Source organism: Asterias amurensis, chromosome 13 (genome assembly GCF_032118995.1).
Source record: "Asterias amurensis chromosome 13, ASM3211899v1".
In the NCBI taxonomy this organism is placed as follows: Eukaryota; Metazoa; Echinodermata; class Asteroidea; order Forcipulatida; family Asteriidae; genus Asterias; species Asterias amurensis.
In genome coordinates this window covers 18,444,000-18,470,504 of record NC_092660.1, presented here as the reverse complement: position 1 = coordinate 18,470,504, position 26,505 = coordinate 18,444,000, and the positions used below count along the sequence as shown (strand labels likewise).

The 26,505-nt window shown below is 38.6% G+C and overlaps 1 protein-coding gene across 2 annotated transcripts in view; it reads right to left on the bottom strand.

The window, feature by feature from the left end:
* Positions 1-1,964: 1,964 nt before the first annotated feature.
* The window catches only part of LOC139946389 (serine/threonine-protein kinase NIM1-like), an 85,228-nt gene continuing 60,687 nt past the window's right edge, over positions 1,965-26,505 (bottom strand). For both annotated transcript variants that reach the window (XM_071944032.1, XM_071944033.1), the window contains exon 4: positions 1,965-10,220. In XM_071944032.1, coding sequence (XP_071800133.1) covers positions 9,474-10,220 — 747 coding nt within the window. In that variant the 3' untranslated portion in view covers positions 1,965-9,473. The remainder of the gene's footprint in view (positions 10,221-26,505) is intronic.

Sequence of the window (26,505 nt, the reverse complement as noted above, 5' to 3'; positions counted from 1 at the left end):
ATCAAACATTAGCTTGTCGGCTCTTCGTGTGCTTTCGTGATCTTGTGGATCTTTGTCTGTTTATCTTTACATACAAAATAAGTAATCTGACAGCTTGCATCGACGAAGAACAAATTTGTAAAAGGCTCAAATAAAAAAAAATGTGTGTCTAACTTTACATTGAATCATAAGAATGAATATTGAAAGTGGATTAGCAGTTAGTTTAGTATTGATTTCCGTGCCGGCGATGAAATTGACCGTGCACATAGTGCCATCTGAGTAGGGCGCCCTCGGCTATAGGTCAAAAGAATGTAGACGGGTCCCCTGTCCTTATCTCAAGGATAAGGACCGCTATTTATGTATACACATGTACGTCGGCTTTAACTGTGAATATCATGAGGGCAGGGTGAAATGATGCGAGGTCAAAAGGTGAATATGTACGTTTGCTCAACAGCAGAACTCTGGCGTAATTCACGAGCCTCGAAGTGTAGGCCTACGTCGTCGATGTTCAGGCTAAAAGAGGGTAAAAAGGCTAAAAGTTCTGATGCTAATAACCATTATTTTGGGTAATTACCAATAGTGTACACAGTGACTTTAAAACTGATGGGAACCACATTAGAAATGTGTGGATAGTCTAAACTGGTGCTGCAGGGATTCAGCACCCCTATTAATAGCCACGATTCGCCAGTGAAGATTACGTTTAGAGCCTTTTGCCCGAGGCAATTTGTTATTATTAACGCTCAAGTTGTCATTCACTCAGTTTTGATTTGTATAGTCCTGCATCTCGATAAATCCACTCGTAGCATTGAACAAATTTCTCCCCTGGGGATTCGAAATCGTCCTGGAAGCATCACAGCCTCGAATAAAAACGTGTAAATCTTCCACATCCTTAAGTCCTAAAAAACGTCATGGTGAAAAGTTCACCTTTGATTTTCCCAAGTTTCCCGCGCATTATCCGATCGTTAATTCGCCATTACCGTCGCTTAGCTAATCATATCAGAGTTCACCGTGTGACCTTATTAGGCCACTCAGCAGCGGGGTTATGGAGGGCTTTGTACTTTAACTGCAGTACGCCGTCATTGATTGGTCATGGCTTGTCAATACGCGAATCACTCAGGATTTCTGGCTCGTCAAGTTTATTACGCGTGCAGCCCAGCGTGTATTTGCGTGAAATGGTTGTAGGGCGAAATGTCAGATGGATGAGTTGGTTATCTGCGATTTGTTGCCATCGTAACGAGTCCCATAAATTGTTGCCTCAGAGTTCGGGGTATGAATTGGCGAGACTCGCCGGGGATTCGTCCATTCCCCGGGGTCAAAAGTTCCAATCGTTTCATGTAACATAATTGCTGTATTTGGGGCTTGAATAACGTTCATTTAGAGCGAGCGGACGGTTTGAACCCCCCGGAAGGATTCCCGTGTCTGAAACTCAAAACCAATAATTATCAACATTTGGCTTATAAAGGCACGAAACATTCTTACGTGTTTTATCAACAGAAAGTTACCAACGTGATTGAATGTCGATGCGTCATCGCTATGGGTGGTGCCTGTTCCTTGTATTTATTAGTATATAAAGAAGACTTGTTCTTAGCCATTATGCGATAAAATTATGGCTTGTACTAATTGACTTGATTAAATCGAAATGTATAAGTGATAGTTATGACTTGTTGTACCAGATGCCATACCATTAAATACACCGGACACTATTGGTAATGGTCAAAGACAGTCTTCTCACTTGGTGTGTCTCAACATTAATGCAGTTTTCCTTGTGGTTTATAGTTTAAAGTATTGGTGACATGTTTCATTACGGTCTGCGTTCATCCTCGGGTGTAAGGCCTATATTTTGCATGGCTGAACCCAATATTAGTAAAGAATTGAACCTTATTTAAGCATCTTTTGGTGAAAAGGGGGTCTCGACACATTGTGAATGACATTCTACAAACAATAATAAACTTAGCAACCAGGTTTTTAGATCTTAAATCCAATATTTATTTATCCTGCCTTCATGGTACTAAAATAAATAGCCCACCTATGGGAACGGTATGGTTCTCTTTCCGATAAAAGAAAGCCATCAGTCCAACAACGTGGGCTGGTTTTTTAAACCATTGTTTTTTCACAAATAAAGTCCAATACCATAATTGTATTTTTATTAATTTAAACAAATTGACCGACTCTACTCGAGACAATTCGACTGTAGAAACAACTCAATAACTCTTGCTCAGTCAACCAGATTCCACAGTCGAGTTGTCTGAACCATTGAGTTGCCTGGACGGTCGAGTTGTCTCGAGTTAAGTCGGTCAACCGTCAAGTTGTCCACCATTCAATTTACACACCTTATTGACCTCTGTTAACAATCGTAATTTTGAGAATTCATCTACAGAGAAAAAACATAGAAGGGAACCAGTCACACCAGGCTGGTAACCTGTTTCTGCAAATGGTCAGACACGCAACCTGAACAATTTAGAAAAGAGAGAGAAAACTGTTTTTGTGATGAATATTCGTACTGAGTATTTTTAGTTTTCTTTGGCACACACTAAAGAGTGAAATCAGCTGATAAAAACATGCCTCCTTTCTCTATGATCTTCCTGAGTTGACAAAATGTACTCCATAAACCTTATTCTTTTTACCAGTCAATAATTTATTTCAAAAAATTCATCCAGAATAAAAACGTCATCATCCACCTATATAGTAATCACAAACTTGGAAATCCCTAAAGGCAGTTCTACTTAACAGCCTACTCCTAAAATCGTTGTTGTTGTCTCTAATAGACAAGATAAGGGCCCAGTTTCATGGCTCTGCTTACCACCGAATTCTGCGCTTACGACCTTGATTCCCCGCTTACGTGCAAGCGCTGATTTTCTGCGGTAGCCTTGTAAGTGTAGAATGCTTGGTAACGTGAAGTACGCACAAGCAGAAGCCAAAGTTTGCCGCTAACCCGTGAAATACGCTTGCCGTTAGCACAGAATTCCCTTATTCCGTAATCGCCCATTCTGTGCTCTCGTTAAGCATAACCATGAAATTGGGTCAAGGTCATTACACACTTTATGAAATTGGGCCCATGTCATCCATGAACAGCTTACAACATCTCACGGTGGTGCTTTGTGGTGTAAAGAGGGGTTTCTGCATGATGGCGCCCTCTTGAGGGGAACTAAGGAGGTCTTGCACAAAGACTTGCTGAAACCATATCAAACATCTCAAATATCTCACATTGGACAGAAAAGAAAATACAAATCTGTAAAAATTGTGCACTCCGCATAACAAGACCCATTCAAAAGAATGTGTGCCCTTTATTCGCTTTGGTTGAAAAACTGAATGATACGAGTAAGTTAGATGTGGTTAACTATACTATAGTTGGGATATTATGTCTGGTTGTAGGTCATAAATCTTAAAAACAAACAAATAACAATTATTAATACACAGAAATCTTTTGTAATATTTATGGATGGATTTCACTAAAATATATAAATTTGTACTTACAATGGTTTTTTTTTCTCTTCTTAAAAATAGTCATTCACAAAGAATATACAGTTCCACTCTTGTCTCCTTAAAATATTTGTACATGAATAATATTTGTGCATATGCACTGCATTAATAAAGTGAAAAGTTACAACTGGAGTTACACCTGCTAGTAAAATAAACAAAAACAATTCTAACCCATCCCTTTGGAGGATGTCTTCATACATTCACTTAAAATTGTCCATTGTTGAATGCACTGGACACCTTTTGTATTAATTTTGTCCAGTATTCTTACTTGGTATATCCCAACATATGCATAAAATAACAAATCTGTGAACATTTTTACTCAATTGGTCACCGAAGTTGCAAGAGAACAATGAAAGAAAAAACACCCTTGTTGCACAAATTTGTGTGTGTTCAGATGCCTAAAAAAAAGCTTCAGGCCTGAAGTATTTTAATATTTGAGTGAGAAAAGAAATTCTTTCTCAAAAACTACGTAATTTCAGATGGAGCCATTTCTCACAGTGTTTATTTTATAAACAGCTCTCCATTGCTCATTACCAATTTTTGAGTAATTACCAAAAGTGTCCAGTGCGTTTAAAGACTTAACTGCACATTGGAAAGGTTACGGAGCTCGAAAGTTGAGAATCTGAGATTATTTACTGCATGATGGTGACATCATAAAGGTACATGTAAGATGGGGACACCCAAATATGATTTATCTCAAGACGATCTTAAGGTGACTGCTCTTTGATCCAACAACCTTTTGTTCTAAACACTAGGGTTTGGGTAAGGGTTAAAGTTAAGATTAGAAAAATACACTAGGGGTTTGGGAACATAGGGGTGTCAAAACATATGGACGTTGGTACTTAGGGGTGTAACTGATCTTAAAGTGAGATGTCTTCTTTAGCGAAATTGTCGCATCTTGAAAGTAGAAAGTCAACTTCCATATATAAAGTATTTAGAGTTGACGACATTATTAAAGTATGAAGTCGACTTCCTGCAACATCCTAAAAATATCGAGAACCAAAAATAAATTCTCTTGGGAAAACAACATCCTACTGTTAGGATGTCATTATCCTGAGATCAAATGTATCTGGAAGACGACATTCTACCTTTCATGTTGCGTCATCTCAAGATATGGGATGTTGCCAATGCCATCTTACATTTATGGTCTAATCATCCTCTAGTTAATTATCTCAGGATCTCATAAAGCTGGTTGACACTTCCAGAGCTCTGTACTAAGGAGATTTGATTCTAAAAAATAAAACAGGGTCTTAAAGGAGTAACAAAACAGATTAAAGGCCTTTTCAAATAATAATTAAACATTTCGATTTGTTTTTCAAAATAATGGGTGGGTGGGTCAAAATATACAACTGCTATTACAGAAAAACAGATTAAATTTTTTGTGTTTGGCAATTTTCTCTTCTGTTTCAACTTCGGTGCGTGCTGAAAACTAGGAAAAGCCATTGACATCTCTGGAGTAGTGAGAGAATTGATCTAAAATATTGACTTCATCTAAGAGGCATTATTTTGCTCTTCAGTGTATACAGTATTTTAAACCGTGAGTCCAAGCTTAAAAATCAAAAATTTAGGGTGGGTTGAAACAATTTCACAATTATGTTTTAAGTATTTATTATAATCAGGAAAGACCCCTTTGCACAGAAATATTATTCCATCTCGCTAATTCGCTATTTTTGCGCCACTACCACTTTACCTCATTGAAAAAAACCCACAAAAAACACGCTTTTGTATCCTTAATGAACTTTATTGGCTTCTTTGTTTTAAAAGAACTCACAATTAGGATGCGTAGATAGAATCATCATAAACTTGTTTGAGCGCTGCATTCTTGTCAGTTTACAGGCCAACGTACATTGCGCTTCGCTCATCAACTTAAATTTTTTACCACCTCGCTCGATTCACCGGCCCTTTAGACACCGAGTATGGAGCTCAAATCTTTAAAGGGTTTTGATACTTTTTTGTAGATCGAGCTTTTTGGCCAATGACATGAATCCCTTCTCACTGTGAATAAAGATGCATATTATATAATTAACCTGTAGAAGTTTCAGAGTCACAGGTCTTCAAGTTTTTGAGAGAAAAAAAGTGAAAATCACAGAGCAAAGTTTACAGGAGAGTCAAATATGTTGTACGGTACCATTCCTTCCTCCATAGTAAGTTGTAAATGATAAAATAATGTCCGCCTCACTGAGATAAAAAATGTTGTGACACTGTTTTACTAATTTCTCAAAAACTACAGCACCTCATCAGGTAGTCATTATCCTCAAACCGTGTGCAAATCTGTGGACATTTTTTTTGTGTCGTACAAAATGTACCCAAACCCTTTAATAAGGGACAGCTGTACTGAAGAACTTTACATTATTAGAAGAGCCGATGATCTCGATCCAGTCCCCTGAACCGAAAGGATCCCTGGTTTGTGTTCATCATCAGTGCATCCGTTCATGAATATATTAAAAGGACTGACTTATTTTGCTCATTAACAATTCCTTGCACTAAGGAATACTGAATAAATGATCGTCGATTGCGCTTACTTAAAAATTAAAAAAACGCCTAGCGAGCATGGCGCGATAGGATAGATCTAATGTACCCTTGAATTATATTAAAGTGATTAGTGAAGAAAATTGAGGATTTAGCAAGAAATAACCAGTGGGAAACTTCAGAGCTAATCCATATTAACGCGGTGTTATTTGCAGTGTGTCTTTAAATTACTATTGGTGTACTCCTGCCCAACTGGCTTATGCCACAAAACTCTGCAGGCCGACAAAGCCCTTGTTTGTACACAGTGTGCCCCATAGATAATATTCTAGTGTTGTACCATGGTCCTTTAAATGTAAACACAGTGCAAATTATAAGTCTGTTTCCCATGGAGGTCAGTCAAGAACCAAAGAATGCTTCCCATTCTCAGCATAACAAACCACTTTCTACAAATTGTATGCTCTCAAAAAAACGTAAAGAAAGTCTATCTAAAAAGCCATTGTGTGCACTGTTTATTTTGACCCCTTCTCGAGCCTCAAATACTCGACCCCCCTAAGGGCAGTCGCCTGTGACCGACTTGACACGTCAACTTAAATATGCAAATCACTCGATTGACTACAAACTCATTTGCCTATAAAATGCTCATCACAAACCTCTTCGATATACATGTACGCAACGCTTAATAGGGGGGAACGAATCCGCTCGCGGCAATTCTGGACGGAGAGTTTGTCTGTGAGCTGTTTATTATTCGGGAAAGATTTGATGCGTTTAATTCTAGGAACGTTTGCTTCATTGCCAGGATATTCATAGCTTCCTACACGGTTCTGTAGTAATAAATGATCATGTCACTGTAATAATACCAATAATAATACTAACACTTATAAAGCGCACTAATCATGTAGACATGCTCTAGGGCGCTGAACACGGGAAGCATGAAATTACCTCCTTGGGGAAAAGTAGGAAAGAGCCGACTACATGTACATCACAGGCTTTAGAGGACTTTGTAGGCTATTTTTTCTCTAGTTGTTAAGACACTGCTCTGTAGAACTGGGAAGGTCCTGGGTTCGAATCCTACCCGAGTAGTATGCCTGTGATTTTTTTTTCCACAGGGCTCGGTTAAAGTACTGAGTATACAGTGCTAACACACATCGGTGTATATGTGTAAAAACCAAAACAAATACAATTTTCCTATTTTCAAGGGGTAAACAAAATCGGAATACAGACTTGCAATAGTAGGAGGAACATCCTGCCTGCTATACATTTGATCATCCAATGAGAAAACATTGTGTGTGGTGGAGGGGGGGGGGTTCTACAATCAAATCTCAAGTAGGTTAACCCTTCATCTTTATTCAGCAATTTTTTCTTACTTTCTGTTCAATCGAGATTGAGGTTGAAAGTGCAACTTACTATCCTCCATTCCAAAACTGGGCCTTAGAGAAAACTTAAAGCCAAATTAACTCAAATTTTGTTATGAGAATCATGGAGGTTGTACTATCAATTACATGTAGATATACATTTTTTTTCAAATAGTGTTCTGACTACATTTTCCTTAGAAATAAGGAATAATTATGAGCTTGAGGTTGGGCTGAGGTCATGTTAATAATGGCTTCCCTCTTTTTTCTAAAATGCACCTATTGAACACGTTTCCTATTTATTACCTCTAAAAAGTTTCAGATGATATTTTAAAATTGCATATTACATTACCATTTCTCATTTCCTTTTCCACCCCTGTCTATTGAAATTGAAACCTTTAATTAGCGCACATTCCGCAGAAAATCAGGATACGGTTTCCAATTAAGTAACAAGAAGGCAACATAGGGAGAAACAGTGTGACATCACAGGTCCACACCATATAAAATGACAGGAGGATCTCCTTACAATGATTGGATTCTAAACCACGGGGGGTTCTCAGCAGATGCCATTAATAGAAATTTAATAATTGTTTATGTTTTTCCCCTTCAATTGACCCCTTGCACGCGCGTCACACGCGGCCACGCTCACCATGTTGGTGGGCAAGTTAGGTTTACGTGTATTAACGCCACGTTGCCTAAAATGCGCACTTCACTGCATAACGCACAGCATAGAGTTATATATAAAAACGCACAGTGAAATTGCCCACCAGTATGGCGCATTCAAGATTTTTCTGATGATGACGTCAGGTGAAATGGGTCAATACTTGAGCATTGGCTAAGGCTTGCAGGCCTGATACTTCATGGAGGCAACAAAGGCAATTGCCTACGTGCCACCTGGTCATTGCCTTGGTGCCCTTGAAATGCTCTAGACAGTAGACATTTACATTTTCCTCATAGGGTGCCCTTTACCAAGGAGAAAATGCCTTGGTGCCTTTGCCCTTTCAAAAATGAAGCATACAAACCTCCCAGGGCCTGAAGGCTTGGGTAGCCATTTTGAAACCATACACTTCTAACACAAGGCTTCAAGGTGAAAGCCAGAGCCTTAGCTGGCCAGTCCTGAAGCCACAGTTAAAGGGAAGATAAAATATCAAATGCTTTTTTGTTTTACACCACTGCCATTTTGAGACTAGTACAACTCATCCGCTTTATCTGTTATGTGGACTTTGTTGAAATTGCAAAACACAGTTGAAATTGCATAGTCCCTAGAGTTCAAATACCCTGGAGCATTTCTGATCCTTTGCCCTGCAACAATATGCAGAAACAAATCTGTGACCCCTTTGGAACTTTCATCAGACCTGGAATCACACAGAGGCAAGGCAATGGCATCCAGTGGCCCAGCCCCCGATTTCACGAAGCGCTGCGACGCGTTGCAAGTGCAAGTTGCGACCGGTTACACGTCGTAAGTTGCGAACTCGTCGCAGCCGCGACGTGTCTTATAGGTCTGCGACGCATCGCAAACCCTACGATGCGTCGCTACTTGCGATGAGTTTCGTGAAATCGGGGGCTGGTCTTGGCCTTCGTGCACCACCAAAAGTGTCCACAATGACTTGCAGATTTTCCGATGGAAGTGCCCTTTCCAAAACGAAAATGGCCTTGCCTTCTCAAGATGAAATTCCAGACATGTTTCATTCCTCAGTTTGTTATGCCCCAAATCTCTCTCTATATAAGGATATACAACAGTGCAAATTGTGCCATCAATTACGTAATGATCATTTGCCTATGTGTGTTTTGATGGAGTCTGTGCTTATTTTTTTGTACACACATACAGAGCAATTGCCCTGCCCTCAATAATCTACTCGTGGGCAATTTTAAGATCTTGGGTAATTTTTCAATCATTGCAAGTTGGAACTAAGATGTATCTGAAGCTAACACTTACAGGCCAAATAGAAAAAAGACTTTCCCAGTAACGCTGTGCAACCGTCATTTACTCTCCGCCCCGAGAAGAGGCTGTATCCACTGATGCATTGAGCGAATATCACACATGAGTGACTCTGGTGATAAGCGGGAGGTAATGACACACCTGAGCGATCACGCACGCAAAGCTTGTTTAAGTGATAACTTCTTGAAATAGACAAAATGTTATATTCACACACGACAAACCTATATATACATATAAAAAAAGTGTTTCTTCTATCATTACAATATAATACAGAGCTTGGATGGTTTATTCTTAATCCGTTTACTGTCTCGGCTTTTCTTCTTCGAGGGCGGGTTCTGGCCATTAGAGGCTTGGGAGGTGGATATGATTGGTTCTGTGTTCTTCTTCTGTATCCGGTGAAGCATGATACGATATGTCCCCGTTATGCTACTCCTAGCGTCTCTGTCCTTGGTCGTTTCCAAATGTTCGTCGGTGACGCCGAGATGGCTCAGCTGCGAGAGGACCTCCTTCTCCTCGGAGGTGGCTGTCTCTTTATCGAAACACGGGATGAGATGGTAGGATTGATGCGCAGCAGGGAACTCCTGGCTGCGTAGCCAGGTCGCGTTCTTAATCCCGTCAATAGAAATACGCTCCGGAGCAGTGTGCTTGAGGGCGCTGCGTATCAACCCCTGACAGTGATTGGAAACAAATGACGGAATCGTGAACTGCCCGTCCAGAATGCACTTCTTGAGTTTGGCGACCGTGTCGGCACGGAATGGCATTACTCCAGCCACCATGAAGTACAACATGATCCCGATGGCCCATATGTCCACCGGGGGCCCGACGTAGTGTTCATCTTTGAAGAGTTCTGGGGCGGCGTACGGTGGGGAGCCACAAAACGTGTTCAGCATTTCGCTCTGCTTGAAGGTCGTGCTGAAACCAAAGTCTCCGACCTTCACCAGTCCGTTGGCCGCATAGAAGACATTCTCAGCTTTCAGATCACGGTGGATGATATTCCTTGAGTGCTGAAACAGAACAAGAAAGAACAATCAAAGTTATTATTAACAGTTACAATTAAAAGTGTCCCACACACTGCCACAATGGAAATTTCTTTGCCGTTAATCGACCGGTGTACGGCAGGCACTCGCCTGATGTCCTGCCTAGGTGTGATAAATTCTGTGTAAACTTTTAACCTTCTGTTGGCCCGGCGGCGCCCATCCAATGTGTGCGATGCCCTGCCGGACATTAGCAAGGCATTGACCGATTAATTAGCATTCAGTTTGAGATGCGAAATGCCACACCCGAGTTAAAAGTAACTTGATTCCCGCCCAATTCCCGAAATTCGAGTCGGTGGCCACAAGGAGTCCAATGAGGCCCTGGCCGAAAAAGTTCTAGTTAATTGTTGTGACTGGGGTATTATGGCAAATACAGGAAATCATCAGTGCATTTTTCCCATTTTCATAAAACTCGCTTCATAATTCACCAAAACAGTTTCAAGGGTTTTGGTACCTTTTGTATATCAAGGTTTTGGCCATGACATGAACCCCTTTCCACTGCGAATAATAAAGATGTATAAAATATAATTTATCTCCAGAGGCTTCAGTCTTCAAGTTTTTAGAAAAAAAGGGAAAATCACAGAGCAATGTTTTCAGGGGAGTCAGTCGCGTAAATCCCTTTTCAAGAAATACTTTTATATATTTCTCAAAAACTACAGCACCTCAGCAAGTAATATTTTAAGGGAAGCTTTCTACTATCATTATCTTTAAACTGTGTAAGTTTAATGTAAATGTGTAGCCTTTAACGAACACTGCCATCATGTCTAACGAGTAATGACAAGTCAAGGAAAAACACATAGATTAAAGAAACACCATCAAATGATGAAACCCAACGGTATATTTAGACTAAAACATACACCCATCTGATGAATAGATAACTAACTGTAAAAGTACCAAAAATAATGAAATTGAGTCCTTGATATTTATACAACCTCAATTATTAAATTCCTCTGAGGTATGTACATTGTGTAAATAGCTCTTCAGAGGAAACCAGCCCGAGGTAATTAGAGAAAACAGTATACGTCTAGGTTACTAAGGCTATGTACAGTGAACAAAATTGACATTTTGGATGCCGAACGTAATATTGTTAATAATACACTACACCATGAGTGGCAGAGGCCGCAGTGTGCTGTGGCGGAGTCTACATGTATTTACTTAGAGGGTCTTTAGATCTTGGTGGGGGGGGGGGGGGGTGCCTGGACATGCTTGACAGTTTCAATAATGGTTGATGTACTTGATGTGTACATGAATGTCTGGTTATGCATTGTACATACAGAGTGGGCTGGACAATTTGCTAAATTCTGCGCTTACGATACACCATTCTTCGCTTATCGTGCAAGTGCTAAAAATTAGGCAGGCCACCAGTCAAAAATTGTACATGTAAATAAGGTATTTTAGCTGGTAACGTTATTCTGGTAAGCATAATTTTGTTGGCTTAGCTACTGTTTGTGCTTAATTAACGTTATGAAATCGGGCTCCTGAACTTTTTAAAATAAATTTGAATTTTGCGTATCAGTCCGATTTACTTTCAAATGCAACTTTGAACTGTTCGTATATTTTATCCTTCCCATCATTTACATTCAGCTCAATACAATTGTTCATATCTTGAGGGACTTCTTTTCACAAGCAATCTAACGACTGATAATTAAGCGACAACCCCGGAAGATGTACACGTTGTTATAGGAACATTGCAGAATTGGTAATGACAAAAAAAACGTCTAAATCACAGATTTACATATAGATCTTACACGGTCTAATGATAATGATAGTAGAAAACATCCATTGAAATATTTCTGTATGAAATGTCATATTTGATGGGAAAAAAAATAAAAATAAATTGGAGTTTTATCATGCTCAGTGAGCGTTTCATTCATTTTTTTCTATTGATGTCATGCAAAATGTGTAATCATTTTTTTAACTATTTTCTTATGACCCAGAAGGCCTGTTCGATCTCAAACTTCTACAGGCTGAATTTATGTATGGTGTTCTACATAAAGTGCTCACACTGCCAAGTCAACTGTTTTGTTAGCAAAAACCAATTCTGTAATGTTCCTTTAAAGCCATTGGACCCTTTCGGTACAGAAAAAAAAAAAAAAGTTCACAGATTTACAAATAATTTACAGGGTTTACAGAAGGTAATGGTGAAAGACTTCTCTTGAAATATTAGTCCATGAAATGCTTTACTTTTTGAGAAAACGGTAAAACAATATAAATTCTCGTTAGCGAGAATTACGGATTTTTTATAAACACATGTCATGACACGGCGAAACGCGCGAAAACAGGAGTGGGTTTTCCCGTTATTTTCTCCCGACTCCGATGTCCGATTGAGCCTAAATTTCCACAGGTTTGTTATTTTATATATAAGTTGTGATACACGAAGTGTGGGACTTGGACAAAACTGTTTACCGAAAGTGTATAATGGCTTTAACTTTGGCCTAGCATGTCTTCTTCCTTCACGGCTACGAAAAAACAAGTATAACAATCATCAATTATGAAATATCGTAATGGCCTAGGCCGGCCACACCAGCAATAAAAACCACCCCCAGCTGTCAACTCTTATCCACCCTGTATTTGTAAACATGTCGGAGATCAAATACCTTAATTGCCGAGAGTGAAATCACAGGGGGAAAAACAAAAAGTGAATGTAAACACCAATGTTTGACGAGCAATTATGAAAAAGGTCCGCGGGTTATTGACTGATCAATATACTTGAATGTTTGCGTTAATCCGTGGCCGGATTGGTAAACTGCGCAGTCACGTCCGCTGGTCGATCGGAGTACATACTTCTTGGTTAAAATTTTGTGCTGTAAAATATGGCTCGCTGAAATATTTTACAATTCATCTTTACCCAAAAGGGTCCTCTCCAGTATTTTTTAAACCGTTGGCATTCTTGACCCAAATTGTGGAAGTTGAGGAAATGGAATAGGGAAAGCATTCTGAATTGAAGCGAGGTCCTTGGACATGTTGGAATGTTTTATCTTGTTTTTAAAAGCCATATTAAATGTGCAATCTGGGGCATTTTAAATGGTGTCATCTTGATGACTTTATGTGAATTTCTTCTCAAATTCAAGCCCCCCCCCCCCCCCCCCCCAAAAAAAAAAAAAAGAAAAAGAAAAAAGAATATTGGTTGGTATCAGCCCTTATTACGAAACTTTGTGCCTTCCCAGTTAGTGTGATTCAGCCCCATACGCTAGCTTTTGTATTGGAAGGACCCTGTGCAATCCGTGAGAGGGAAGGACAAACCCTGTAGAAATGTATTTTAAATAGATTTTTCAAAGTATAAAAAAGAGAGTCTCAAGAAATGAGAGCCTTTCACTTTCAGAGATGAAAGACAATTTTGAGACATTGGTGATATTGAGACGTTGGTGATTTTAAGACATTGGTGATTTTAAGACATAAGTGATTTTGAGACATTGGTGATTTTGAGACATTGGTGATTTTAAGACATTTGTGATTTTGAGACATTGGTGATTTTGAGACATTGGTGATTTTGAGGTACAAGTAAATGATGAAGATTCATTTTATACATGCAAGTCTTTACAGTCCTCTTTGAATTTCCATGTATTATGATAAATCTGTCCAAAACGTATTCATGATTGAAGCGATCACTCACGACCAATCCTGTCGATTTAATCGACTGCCTGGTTCTAGAGAGGTCAATCACTCAGGATTCTAGACTGGGGAAGAAGAAAACTAAAACGAGGGGCTGGAATCGGAGGTGCAGGGGGGATGAGTTGATTGCTGTTTGCCATTTTCATCAACTGAGACCTCTGTGAGTTGACTTGCTTTGCCGAGTCAACATTATTATAATACATGTTACAGCTTACGCATGCAGGTTTGTGTAATATATGTTGTAGCTGTACTTTGTAAAGATTTTGTCGACATGGGATTTCTAGAAGAATCGTCAATATCGAACGGTTAAAAAAACCAAAGCTATATGTACCTTTTCTTCTCTCAGTAACCCGGTGAGAAAATTTAAAACAAGGAAAATGAAGTCCTCCAAAAATCCAATGGATACTTTGCCTTTTAACTACATCATACTCTGGTCAGCTCATATCCCATGCTATCCTAAACTGGACCATACCACACGTCCTAGTAGAGGGGGGTGTCATTCAACATTGGACATTGATTTGGTTAAGAGGGGGCAGGACAACACTCTGCCAGAATCCTTTGTGTACATAAATGGTTTGTCAATCGTCATTACAGATAAAATGTAATTATCAAACTTAATTACAAAGCAAGTACATTCAGGTTAAATTAAAACCCAGGCAACACCCGGACAAGTAAACAACACACTCAAGATGAGCAGTGCATTGAAAATATTCAAACCTCTTAACTAATGGAAAAACCTTGTCAGATGTGCACGATGTGCCACGAGGGCGTTGAAATCAATCAGATCCTCGCTTAAAGGCACTGGACACTATTGGTAATTATTCAAAATAATTGTTAGCATAAAACTTACTTCGTAACAAGCAATGGAGAGCTGTTGATAGTATAAAACATTGTGAGAAACAGCTTCCTCTGAAGTAACGTAGTTTTTGAGAAAGAAGTACATTTCTCACTAAAATATTTTAATTGAAATCGAGACCTCAGCTGAGGTCTCGAATTCAAGGCATCTGAAAGAACACAATTTTTGCAACAAGGATTTTTCTTCCATTATTTTCTCGCAACTTCAACAACCAATGGAGTCCAAATTTTCACAGGTTTGTTATTGTATGCATTTACGTCAACATATACACCAAGTGAGAATACTGGTCTTTGACACTTACCAAAGGTGTCCAGTACGTGCCTTTATGGGTTTTAAGAATAATGGTTTACATTATGACTTAACATGTTTCCTTAATTGTTATTTCGTGCTGTATGCTAATTAATACGAAAATAGAGTTAGCTCTTGCAAACAGCAAACTAAAAACCGTACTAATATGCTGTCAATGGTATTTTCTCTTCCTGTCTTTTATGTACAAGTTTTTATTTATAGTTAAATTTATAATCTTTTGTTTGATGTACATAAATTGTTCTATTATATCTACTCTATTTGTTTTACAACAACATGTTGGGCAGCAGGATTATATTAGCTGCTTTGATTTTGTTTCACCACCCCATCTGGAAGTATTGTTTTGTATTGTTGTGATGCTTGAGCCTGAATAAATAATACTAATGCATATTTGGTTGGAGACAATTACATAGAGATAATTACAAGATAAATGTAACTACATTTTAAACAACCCCAAATCGTTACAAGTTTACAAACTCAGTTTCTCTTGTGTGTTGTAACTTTATATTGTTTCAAAATAAAAAGTTGCATTTCCTTACGGAGATCACCTGGTTTCCGCTTCCCAAGTTGTATCGTAAACTTGGGTGTGATCCCTGGCTACAGTAGGGCAGTTAATGGTTTAATGGCTTCTGACTGGCACCCCAAACAAAGACATTGACAAAATAGGGAGACTGCCAACATAGGACTAGATAGCTCAGTTGGTAGAGCGCCGGCACATTAGATCGGAGGTCATTGCTTCAAATCCCGCTCTAGTAAATTAGCTTTGTTCAACCAAAAATCATGAAACAATTTACCCAGTCAGTTTCTTTTGTGGTTTAAAATTGAAACATTCTAAACAATTTAGCCCACTGTTCGATTCCTTCATGCTCTTGCTAGAAATCAGGGCTCGAAATTAAGTGTACCGGTACTTTCATGGTAGTCAGCAGGGTTAGTAACCAATAATTTTTAGTAGCCCTGATGAGATTTTGGTAGCCAGAAAGACACATTATGTCTCGCGTCACGACTCAAACTTTACAATACACCATAGCACAGTTCTTTGTTGTTTGTAATGATGATTTTTGCATTATTTTTCCACTAGCCCGTCAGGCTATCAAACTGGAAAAATCAGTAGCCCGGCTGTAAATCTGGTAGTCCCGAGCTAGCGGGCTAGTGGCAATTTCAACCCAAACTGTCAGCACCATTATGAAGTGAACAAGTTGTATGTTAATAATGTGGTAAATATTTCAAAGCTTGATTGTCTAAAGCTTTGTTACTATGGGTTTGTTTTTTTCCAACATTTCCATGTACCCCTTTAGTGTAATCCTTGGCGACCCAGACAGAAACTATGCCAAGCGTTTAACAATACTCTCCATTTATGCTTCACGTTTTCCATGGTCGAAAAAATTATAAAATGAATAATTTCCCCTCAGAGTCTTTCGCCTGCTCTATTGCGGCGAGTGCCAGGCTTTAATATCATCCGTACAACATGACATAAAAATCAAAAGGTAATACTCTTGACCCCGATTTTAGAATTACCCCACGATCGTCGGCGCAATTCTTAACCGATCAATTTAATACCGGCGTGTGCTCGAGGCACATCCCTATCGTGTCTTGAAATCTATGTGGAATCAGAAAAAGGGAGAAAGCTTTTGCGATGGCTTGAGGACGTCTGCATTGTTTCAGGACAGAAAAGAGACAGGACGGATTAAAGTTGCCTGATGGTTATTTATGTATAGGAACGTGGGGTCAGATTTGATTGAAGCTGCTAATTATTGCAGCACTGTGATCAGGTAGATTTTATAAGACTAAAATCTATTTTAAGAATCTGGTAAATTACCTTAAAGCACATTGACAGTATTGGTTAATGTCAAAAAACTTATCAACACTTTATGTAACCCAACTAACGCATGAAATAACCTGAAATAAACCTGTGAAAGTTTAAAGGCACTGGGCACTATTGGTAATTACTCAAAATATTGTTAAACATAGAAACTTACTTGGTAACAAGCAATGGAGAGCTGTTGATAGTATAAAACATTGTGAGAAACGGCTCCCTCTGAAGTATTATACACGCAGTTTTTGTGAAAGAAGTTATTTCCACTAAAATATTTGAATTTGATAACGAGACCTCAGATTTAGAATTTGAGGTCTCGAAATCAAGCATCTGAAAGCACACTAATTCGTGTGACAAGGGTGTTTTCTCTTACATTATTATCTCGCAACTTCGACGAGCGATTGAGTTCAAATTTTCACAGGTTTGTTATTTTGTGCATATGTTGAGGTTCACCAAGTGAGAAGACTGGTCTTTGACAAGAACAAATAGTGTCCACTGCCTTTAAAAGCATTATAATGCAGCCACCATGTTGGTAGTGTACCCTGTCTACATTATGAAATGAATAACGAATTTATATGCTATAAGAAGGGATCTGTCTATGTACATTATCTTTGTCCTTGAAAATACCGATTTGATAAGAAGAATGCATGCACTATGATTAAATATTAATTTCAAAATAAAAATGAAGAACTGTAAATTGTAAGTACTATATGTAATCCTGAAGCAGTCACATGCAAATGTTTGCTCCTGAATTATTGATGGTAATAATCAGTTTGAAAAAGAATCTTCATTGAAAGCATTAACCAACAATCAATATAATTGTTTGAGTTGATTGTCATGGTACATGTATAAATACTTGAAGATAACTAGAGTAACTAAAGGGAAAACACTTTTTAAAAAAACAAGATGATAAAAACAATGGATTATATTTTTCTTCAAACACTCAATCCATCTGCAATAACATCAAAACATTATCTCTATGATTCTGTACAAACAGGGCGTACAATGTATATTTTGGAACAAATCCAACCAGGATTGGCAAAGGGAAAGTTACTTGTTCATGCTTTTCCATTTTAAAGGCACTGGACACCTATGGTAATTGGTAATTGTCAAAGACCCGTATTCTCACTTGGTGTATCTCAACATATGCACAAAAATAACAAACCTGTGAAAATTTGAGCTCAATTGGTCATCAAAATTGCAAGAAAATGATGAAAGAAAAAACATGCTTGTTGGACAAATTTGTGTGCTTTAAGATGCCTAAAAAAAAAAGCTTTGCCTGAAGTGTTTTAATATTTGAGTGGGAAATTATCTCTTTCTCAAACACTCTGTTACTTCAGAGGGAGCTGTTTCTCAACAGCTCTCCATGGCTTGTTAGCAAGTAAGTTTTCATGCTATACAATTGTCTTGAGTAATTACCAATAGTGTCCAGTGCCTTTAATTTATAATATTATTTTAACTGAGTCTAAGCTAGCACATGCACATGTATCCCTAACAATCTCAATACTAATTTTGCTTTAACAAAGAGTAGTATTTTAAGACTAGTTTTTATAAAGTTTATAAAAGTCCACTAAATGTTCATTAGTTGAATGGATGAACAGTAGTACATAAACTGCTGTGATGAACATGTTATGAACTGTTGATGCATGTTCATGGACTGATCCTGAACGTTCTTGAAAGTTAGTCATGAATTTTATCTCGCCTGGGATCTTATAAGGGTTTGTGCTGCAGCATTCACTGCCAGAAACACAGGGGCAAACCCCTTCTCTTAGCATTAAGCGTAACTTGGTTCTTTTACCCAATGCAAGGAAACCTAAGCCATTACATCCCATCCCAAGGACGAAGTAATAATCATTGATAATCGTCAAATAATACCTTCAGCCTTGCTTAAGGACATAAGTGTAAAGACCGTTTTAAAACCCACACTCGGCTGATCAGAAGTTTAAGTCCGGTTGGCTTGACCGCTCGGATAAGACACATCACTCGGCCATGACACGCTGCTCGGCCATGACACGCCAAAGAGATGATTTGTGAATGACAGAGATGGTCGAACATTTTGAAAGATTCACAAAACATTTATTCAATTCAATGTTTTTATGTAGAACACACTGAAATCACGGCAACAAATTTGTCAAAAACTTTCACTTTCAAATCGGTGCTACAATGAAGGAACAGACTGACCAAGTACCAGTAGACTTGCAGATAAAAATATATTCCTCTTTTTTTTCCTTTCTCTTTCTATCATTATTATCACCAGGAAAACTTTTTTCAAGAGCAGAAAATGGTGCTTAACAATTGTGTTGTTGCTCAGCAGAAGTTAGCAGTGAACCAATCACAAATATACACATTTACATGTTATTTTGGCTGGTAAGCAAGATATACTGTACTAAGTAAAGTTTCTGTGCTTAACAGCTTCATGAAATTGGGCCCGAAGCCCAGCATACCAAAGGCTCAATTTTATGAGCTGCTTTCAGCAGACAATTTTGCTTTCACATTTTCTACTTAGCAAAAATTAGCAGGACACCAGGGCCAAATTTGTTAGCGCTAATTTTTGTTTCATACGCTGCTAACCATAAGAACACGAAAAGGCATGCTAACCTTCCGGTGCTTACCGCACGAAAATAAATGACGTCACAATGCAAATCCGCGGTAAACATGCAATATGGCCGCCCAATTTTTCTGCTAACCTGTGAAATACGCTATAAGGCTTAAGCAAATTTTTCTGCTACAGTAAGCACGCAAATTTGCTTATCGTTAAGCAGCGCTATGAAATTGGGCCCAGTCAGAAATGATGCATGTGATGTAACACAGTAGTTTGGCTGGTAACCTTATTCTGGTACGCAGATCAATGAAATTGGACCCAGATCTGAATCATACCTCCAAAGCAAGAAAGTAAAACCCCAAACTTTCATCGAGTTCCTTTAACATACCAAACACATTCAAATCAAAACAGTAGATTAGTTTTGAAAGATGTGCACAGGGACTTTTTCAGCCTTTTTTGCTGACTTTACAATTTAGACATTTTCTGCCACAGTGACGCAACGAGTCAGGCCCGAGTTACCTTCCCGCCAAAAAAACTCATGGCGTTTAATCTAGTGTGATGTAAATGTGCCACACCTTATGAAAATACACACATGTTTTGATAATCTTCCTTTCCAATCTCACCCGCACACGATGGGAAAAATTGTGGAAGATAAAACCTCACCTGAAAATAAGTATTGGGAATGCAACCTTTACTTTACAGGAACATTACAGAATTGGTAAGACAAAAAAACCTTGTCTAAGATGACAGATTTACATAAAACTTACACGGCCTAATGATGATGATAGTAGAAAACATCCCTTGAAATATTTCTGTCTGAAATGTCATATTTATGGTGAAAAATTTCTGTCTGAAATGTCATATTTGATAAGAAATAAACAAAACTAATTTCCCATTTGGAGTTTATCGCTCAGTGAGCGTTTTATTCATTTTTGGTTTTTTTAATCGATGTCCTGCAAAATGTTATTGGTTTTTCACTATTTTCTCTTGACCCAGATGGCCAATCGATCTCAAACTTCTATAGGTTTGTCAGTTTATGTATATGGTTATGATTACATAAATTATCATAAAGTGCTTACACTGCCAGCAACTGTTTTGCTAGCAAAAAAACAATTGTCTAATGTTCCTTTAAATGATGGTTAGAAAACTCTTAAGGGAATTCGTGCAGTGAAGTGATCATTGCAATAGATACAGTGACGCTCTCATTATATTATACTCAAGACTGGGTTGGGAAACCATGGGGACACTCCAGCGTCTACCGCACTCCAGCATCTACCGCGCTGCGACTCTGCGAGCAGAAACATACTCCATTGACCTAGCACAGCGGAAAATCTGAATATTATGCCACTTGACAATGAATTACCCCAGACACAGGTTTAATCATTTTCAACGACGGTAGGATACAAGGAAAGGATAATGTTCAATTGATAAAAATTCAACACAGGCGTTTTTAAAACACCGTTGTGCAAATTGATTTCCACTCCCCCTCCTCTTTTTTTTTCTTCTTCTTCTTCGGTGCAAGGACTGTGTGATTACTTTCTATAATGAGGGTTGAGTGACTAGGGCTTCTCGTCATTGGCATTGCAATGGAAACACTCCGGGAAGCTTTTCTGGATAAGTCTGCGGAAAATTAAATGGAAACTTTGTTGTCTGTTTTATTAATACCCAAACTAACAGGTTTTTATTGTTGATAGACCTTCATCATCTTTGTCATGGTTCCCTGTTTGCAATAGCAATGAGAATCACTGATTCTTCCTGTAGGTGGGGTCAGATAATTTTGGCCTTTGAGCCTCAGTTTGGAGTGCATATCATGGCAGGTAGATGACAGTACCACAAATTTGTTTATGAAGATGAATCCACATGTATTTTATGGGCACAATCAACAAACATCAACAAAGTAAATATAAAGAATAATCTAAATTTTATGAACATACATTAGAAACTGTACAGCAATTCAGAGCTGCCAACATTTGCATCTTGCAATCAATCGGTCATCGAAGTTGCGAGATAATAAAGAAAGAAGAAACACCCTCGTCACACAAAGTTGTGTGCTTTCAGATGCTTGATTTTGGGACCTAAAAATCTAATTCTGAGGTCTCAAAATCAAATTCGTGAAAAATTACTTCTTTCTCGAAAACACGTTACTTCAGAGGGAGCCGTTTCTCACAATGTTTTTACTTCAACAGCTCAATTTTGCTTCTTACCAAGAAAGGTTTTATGCTAACAATTATTTTGAGTAATTACCAATAGTGTCCATTACCTTTAAATTTTGTTCTGGAAGGGACAAGGCAATTTTATGAGGAAAATTTAAATTTGTATCAGAACTTTGCAAAAGGAGAGCCACCGAAGCAGCCAGCACATCTACACTCTTATAACTAAAGAGTTGAATCCAACACTTGCATGTGTTCGGTGAGTGACTACACTTTGAAAGTGTTGAATCCAGCATTTTGTTGGTTAAATCTAGCATTTTAAATTTTTGATCCAACGCAAAAAGGGTTAATTCAACAATTTAAGTGTTATTTCAACATTTCTCAAAACAATTCCTTTGAATTGTTGGATCAGCTTTTTAAACGTTAAACTGGCACTTAAATTGTTAACAGACTACTTTAAAATGCTGGATTTAACATATAAAACGCTGGATCCAACACTTTCAAAGTGTAGTCACTCACCGAACACATGCAAGTGTTGGATTCAACTCTTTAGTTTTAAGAGTGTATGTACATGTACAGCAATTGGTGCCATATGGGTTAATTCTGTACACAGTACCAGCAGGCCACAGATGGCATTGTTATGGTACATGTATAAGGCCATAAACATAACGAACATTGCACAGCATTCGCTGCAGATAGGCCTGTACACATCACATTTGCACATCTAATAATTATTCCCTGGTTTAATTAACCCAATTCACCTGATGTCAATCATAACAACAATATTGGTATGTTGAAAGAAGGCCACAGATAAAATTATGCATGCACCACAACATTTGCTGCAGATAGAATGTAAACTAATGTCTGCTACACTTGTACACTTTAAAAAGTATTCCTTGGTTAAAAAGTAGGTATGTTTGGCAATAACTCTTGAAAATGATGGCAATAAAAACTTAAAGGCACTGGACTTTATTGGTAATTAATCAAAATAATTGTTAGCAAAAAAAAAAAAAAAAATACTTGGTAACAAGCAATCGAGAGCTGTTGATAGTATAAAACATTGTGAGAAACGGCTCCCTCTGAAGTAACGTAGTTTTCGAGAAAGAAGTAAATTTTCCACAAAAATACTTGAATTGTCTTCTCACTTGCTGTACATGTACCTGAAGATGCATAAAAAACAAATCCAAGCTCAATTGGTTGTCAAAGTTGCGAGATAATAAATAAAGAAAAAAACATTCTTGTCACACGAAGTTGTGTGCTTTCAGATGCTTGATTTCGAGACCTCAGTTCTGCAGTTGTGGAAAAATATACCACTTTTTATCCACAAATATGTGAATGTAACATGTATTAAAGGCAGTGGACACTATTGGTAATTACTCAAAATAATTATTAGCATAAAAACTTTCTTGGTGACAAGTAATGGGGAGAGGTTGATGGTATAAAAGATGGTGAGAAACGGCTCCCTCTGAAGAACCATAGTTTTCGAGAAAGAAGTAATTTTCCACGAATTTGATTTCGAGACCTCAGATTTAGAATTTGAGGTCTCAAAATCAACCATCTAAACGCACACAACTTCGTGTGACAAGGGTGTTTTTTCTCTCATTATTATCTCGCAACTTCGATAACCGATTGAGCTCAAATTTTCACAGGTTTGTTATTTTATGCATATGTTGAGATACACGAACTGTGAAGGCTAGTCTTTGATAATTACCAATAGTTTCCACTGCCTTTAAGGCACTGTAAGGATTGCAAGATTGGTTATGTACATGTAGGGATTATTTTTCCGGCGTTGAAATATTCGCTACAGATTCTTCGGGAAAATCTTAAAATATAACCACCTTTTCAGAAGAGTTTTTCAAAGGTTAATTGTATTGTATAAAACTACAAAGGAAGTTGAGCGGTTCCAAACACCAATGTATCCTTTGCTTTTTAAACCATAAAAGAATCAGATTCATTAAAAAACATTGGAATTTAATTATCAGGCGTGAACTTCGGTAACGTACATGCAGATCTGCAAACCTGTCATATTACATGCAGCTCATTTTCCTTCAAATTCTACCAATCCAATAATGTCGTTAAATTTGCGTTGCTGGTGATCAATATAATATACATGAAAGCATCCCATGCCTACGCAAAAAAAATATGATTAGCTTATTACATCCCCCAGTAAGCACAATGTATTGTGTGCACGTATTTAATCGTTGTGCTGTATTCACAGCGACGACAATAGTTATCGTGATGGAATAGAAACTTGAGACAACAACAATTTCTTTACGTATTCTGATCACAAGCAGCGTTGTGTGTCACACACTTGGACCTTGTACAGCACATGATGTACGTAACTACATCATTATGTATGGGAGACGCAAGTGTGAACAGGAAAGAAAAGGAAAGAAAAGAGGAAAGCACTTCTCGTTCTTCCTATAGAGTGTACATGTCACACTCCATCATTGCCAAGCAGTAGAGGCTTGATCAGAATACACATTTGAGTTTACATTACATACATGTACCAGTGATCACATTATTAAGAGTGGCGCTCATATACAGCGCTCATATCCGTTACTCAGTGAAGCTCAAGGCGGTTCAACATTCAGTATTTTCTTGGTGATCCTACAATTTTTTTTTATAAAAACAATTCCTTTATACATTAAAGGCTATGTATGGTTTACTGGTGCTGCAGCACAATATGTAGCAAATAAAACCAGGAACACCGGGGCAAAACTCTTTACGATAAGTGCACTGGGCTCTTTTACATGCTTAACACGACGCGGCCATCCGCTTTATTCCTCTTTTGAAGGACGCAGCAATAATGGTCAAGTGCCTTGCTTTTAAGACGTGTTTTGGCCGAGCAAATAAGAGCATCAGACCCAAGCTCTTGTGATTCTCAACAGTCGTGGTCGTTAGGCCTGGGCGAATTATTTGAATATCCGGTTAATGGCGAATAGGTTTTCCTATCCGTAACCGCGAATGCCTTTTTTTTCTTAACCGGATATCCGCATAGGGCGCGAATACCTATTTACAAACCGGATAATTCTGTAATTACAACCGAGTAACCGGATATTCTTTAATATCCGAATATCCGCGGACGTCGGGCGACAACTGATATGAATGTTTTGTCTGAATCCTTATGAAACTTCTATTAAGACAGCATAAAACAGCATATATTAAGTATTTAACTATGCTCACCTCCGTGAAGAGTTAAAACAATGACATTTCTGACGTAATTTGTTCAAAGATTACAAAAGTTTTCCTTCACGTAGAGTCAATGACGATCAAAAGAAAAAGCAAATCGTCATCTTTAAATTAGATCCGGTCATTTTTATGAATGAACCGAGTGACACTGTCTAAAACTAATATCAATCCGCCCAAAAGATCTCATTCACAAACGAACAGGGCCCTCTAGCGGCAAAAAAAAAATATATTTTTTTTTAAACAGCGCCCTCTAGCGGCGAAAAAACTATTCGAATATCCGGTTAATTTCGGATAGTTGGCCAGCGGTATCCGAATAACAAAATTTCACTATTCGCCCAGCACTAGTGGTCGTGACACTTGTGTCCTTGTCCCGGTCGTGACACTTGTGTCTCTGTCCCGGTTGTGACACTTGTGTCTCTGTCCCGGTTGTGACACTTGTGTCACTGTCCCGGTTGTGACACTTGTGTCTCTGTCCCGGTTGTGACACTTGTGTCTCTGTCCCGGTTGTGACACTTGTGTCTCTGTCCCGGTTGTGACACTTGTGTCTCTGTCCCGGTCGTGGCACTTGTGTCTCTGTCCCGGTCGTGACACTTGTGTCTCTGTCCCGGTCGTGGCACTTGTGTCTCTGTCCTGGTCGTGACACTTGTGTCCTTGTCCCGGTCGTGACACTTGAGTCCTTGTCCCGGTCGTGACACTTGTGTCTCTGTTCCGGTCGTGACACTTGTGTCCTTGTCCCGGTCGTGACACTTGTGTCCTTGTCCTGGTCGTGACACTTGTGTCTCTGTTCCGGTCGTGACACTTGTGTCCTTGTCCCGGTCGTGACACTTGTGTCTCTGTCCCGGTCGTGACACTTGTGTCCTTAAAAGGACCCTTGTAAGGTGTCACGAAGGGGACTGATTCAAAACACCAGAGCTTGAGTCCGATGCTCATTATCCGCTCTGCCAGGAACTTAAGGCCAGGTCAGAATTGGTGGCTACCTGACCATCTTGTAAAGCTAAGGGTCGTTTGACTCGGAAGGTGCTGATTGAAACTTGAACTTGACCTTTCACACGACACAGAAACCACTTTTTGGGTGTCAAAGGTCAACATAGTTAATCGTTTGTTCACTGGTCTTCGCACAGCTACAGCTACCATGGAATGGCTATTGCATGTGTTGATCACAAATTTTCTTGCCTGCATGCATGGTATAGGATAATGCCCGAGGTGCGTGCCATTCGTGTGTAAGAATGGACCACATGTGTGAATCATTGTATTCTACTTTTAAAACATCTTTCCAACCATATGCAATTTATAACAAATGGTTACAAACCCTTTTTATAGACCAACTCGTCCGATCCAAGGCAGCGTGTTCCTTTAAGGACCATGGACCCCCTGCTTATTTCACTCATGTGAAAAGGCCTCATGTTACATAAGTAAATTTGTGACCATTTGATATTTCCAATTTTGCCAACGCACACGCTTTAAACTTAATTCCCTCCCTTGATCACTATAAACTTGATAAGACATTTTTTTTTCCTTTTTTCTGGGTCCGTTGAAAATGGTTTGGCTGAATAAATTGTAATTTAATATCAATGATGGTTCTGCGCTCAGCTTCATGAAATTTTATCTCGGTATGTTTGCATCAGGATGGGTCACATTTTATATTAAGATGAGAAGTTACATCCAGGAAAAAAGAATAACTGCATTAGTATAGGTCTGTAAACTGTTGCTGCCATTAAAGGGGCATTGACCTCCAAACCTTGGCTGTTTGGAAAATTACTTCTTTTAATATATCCATTTCATGT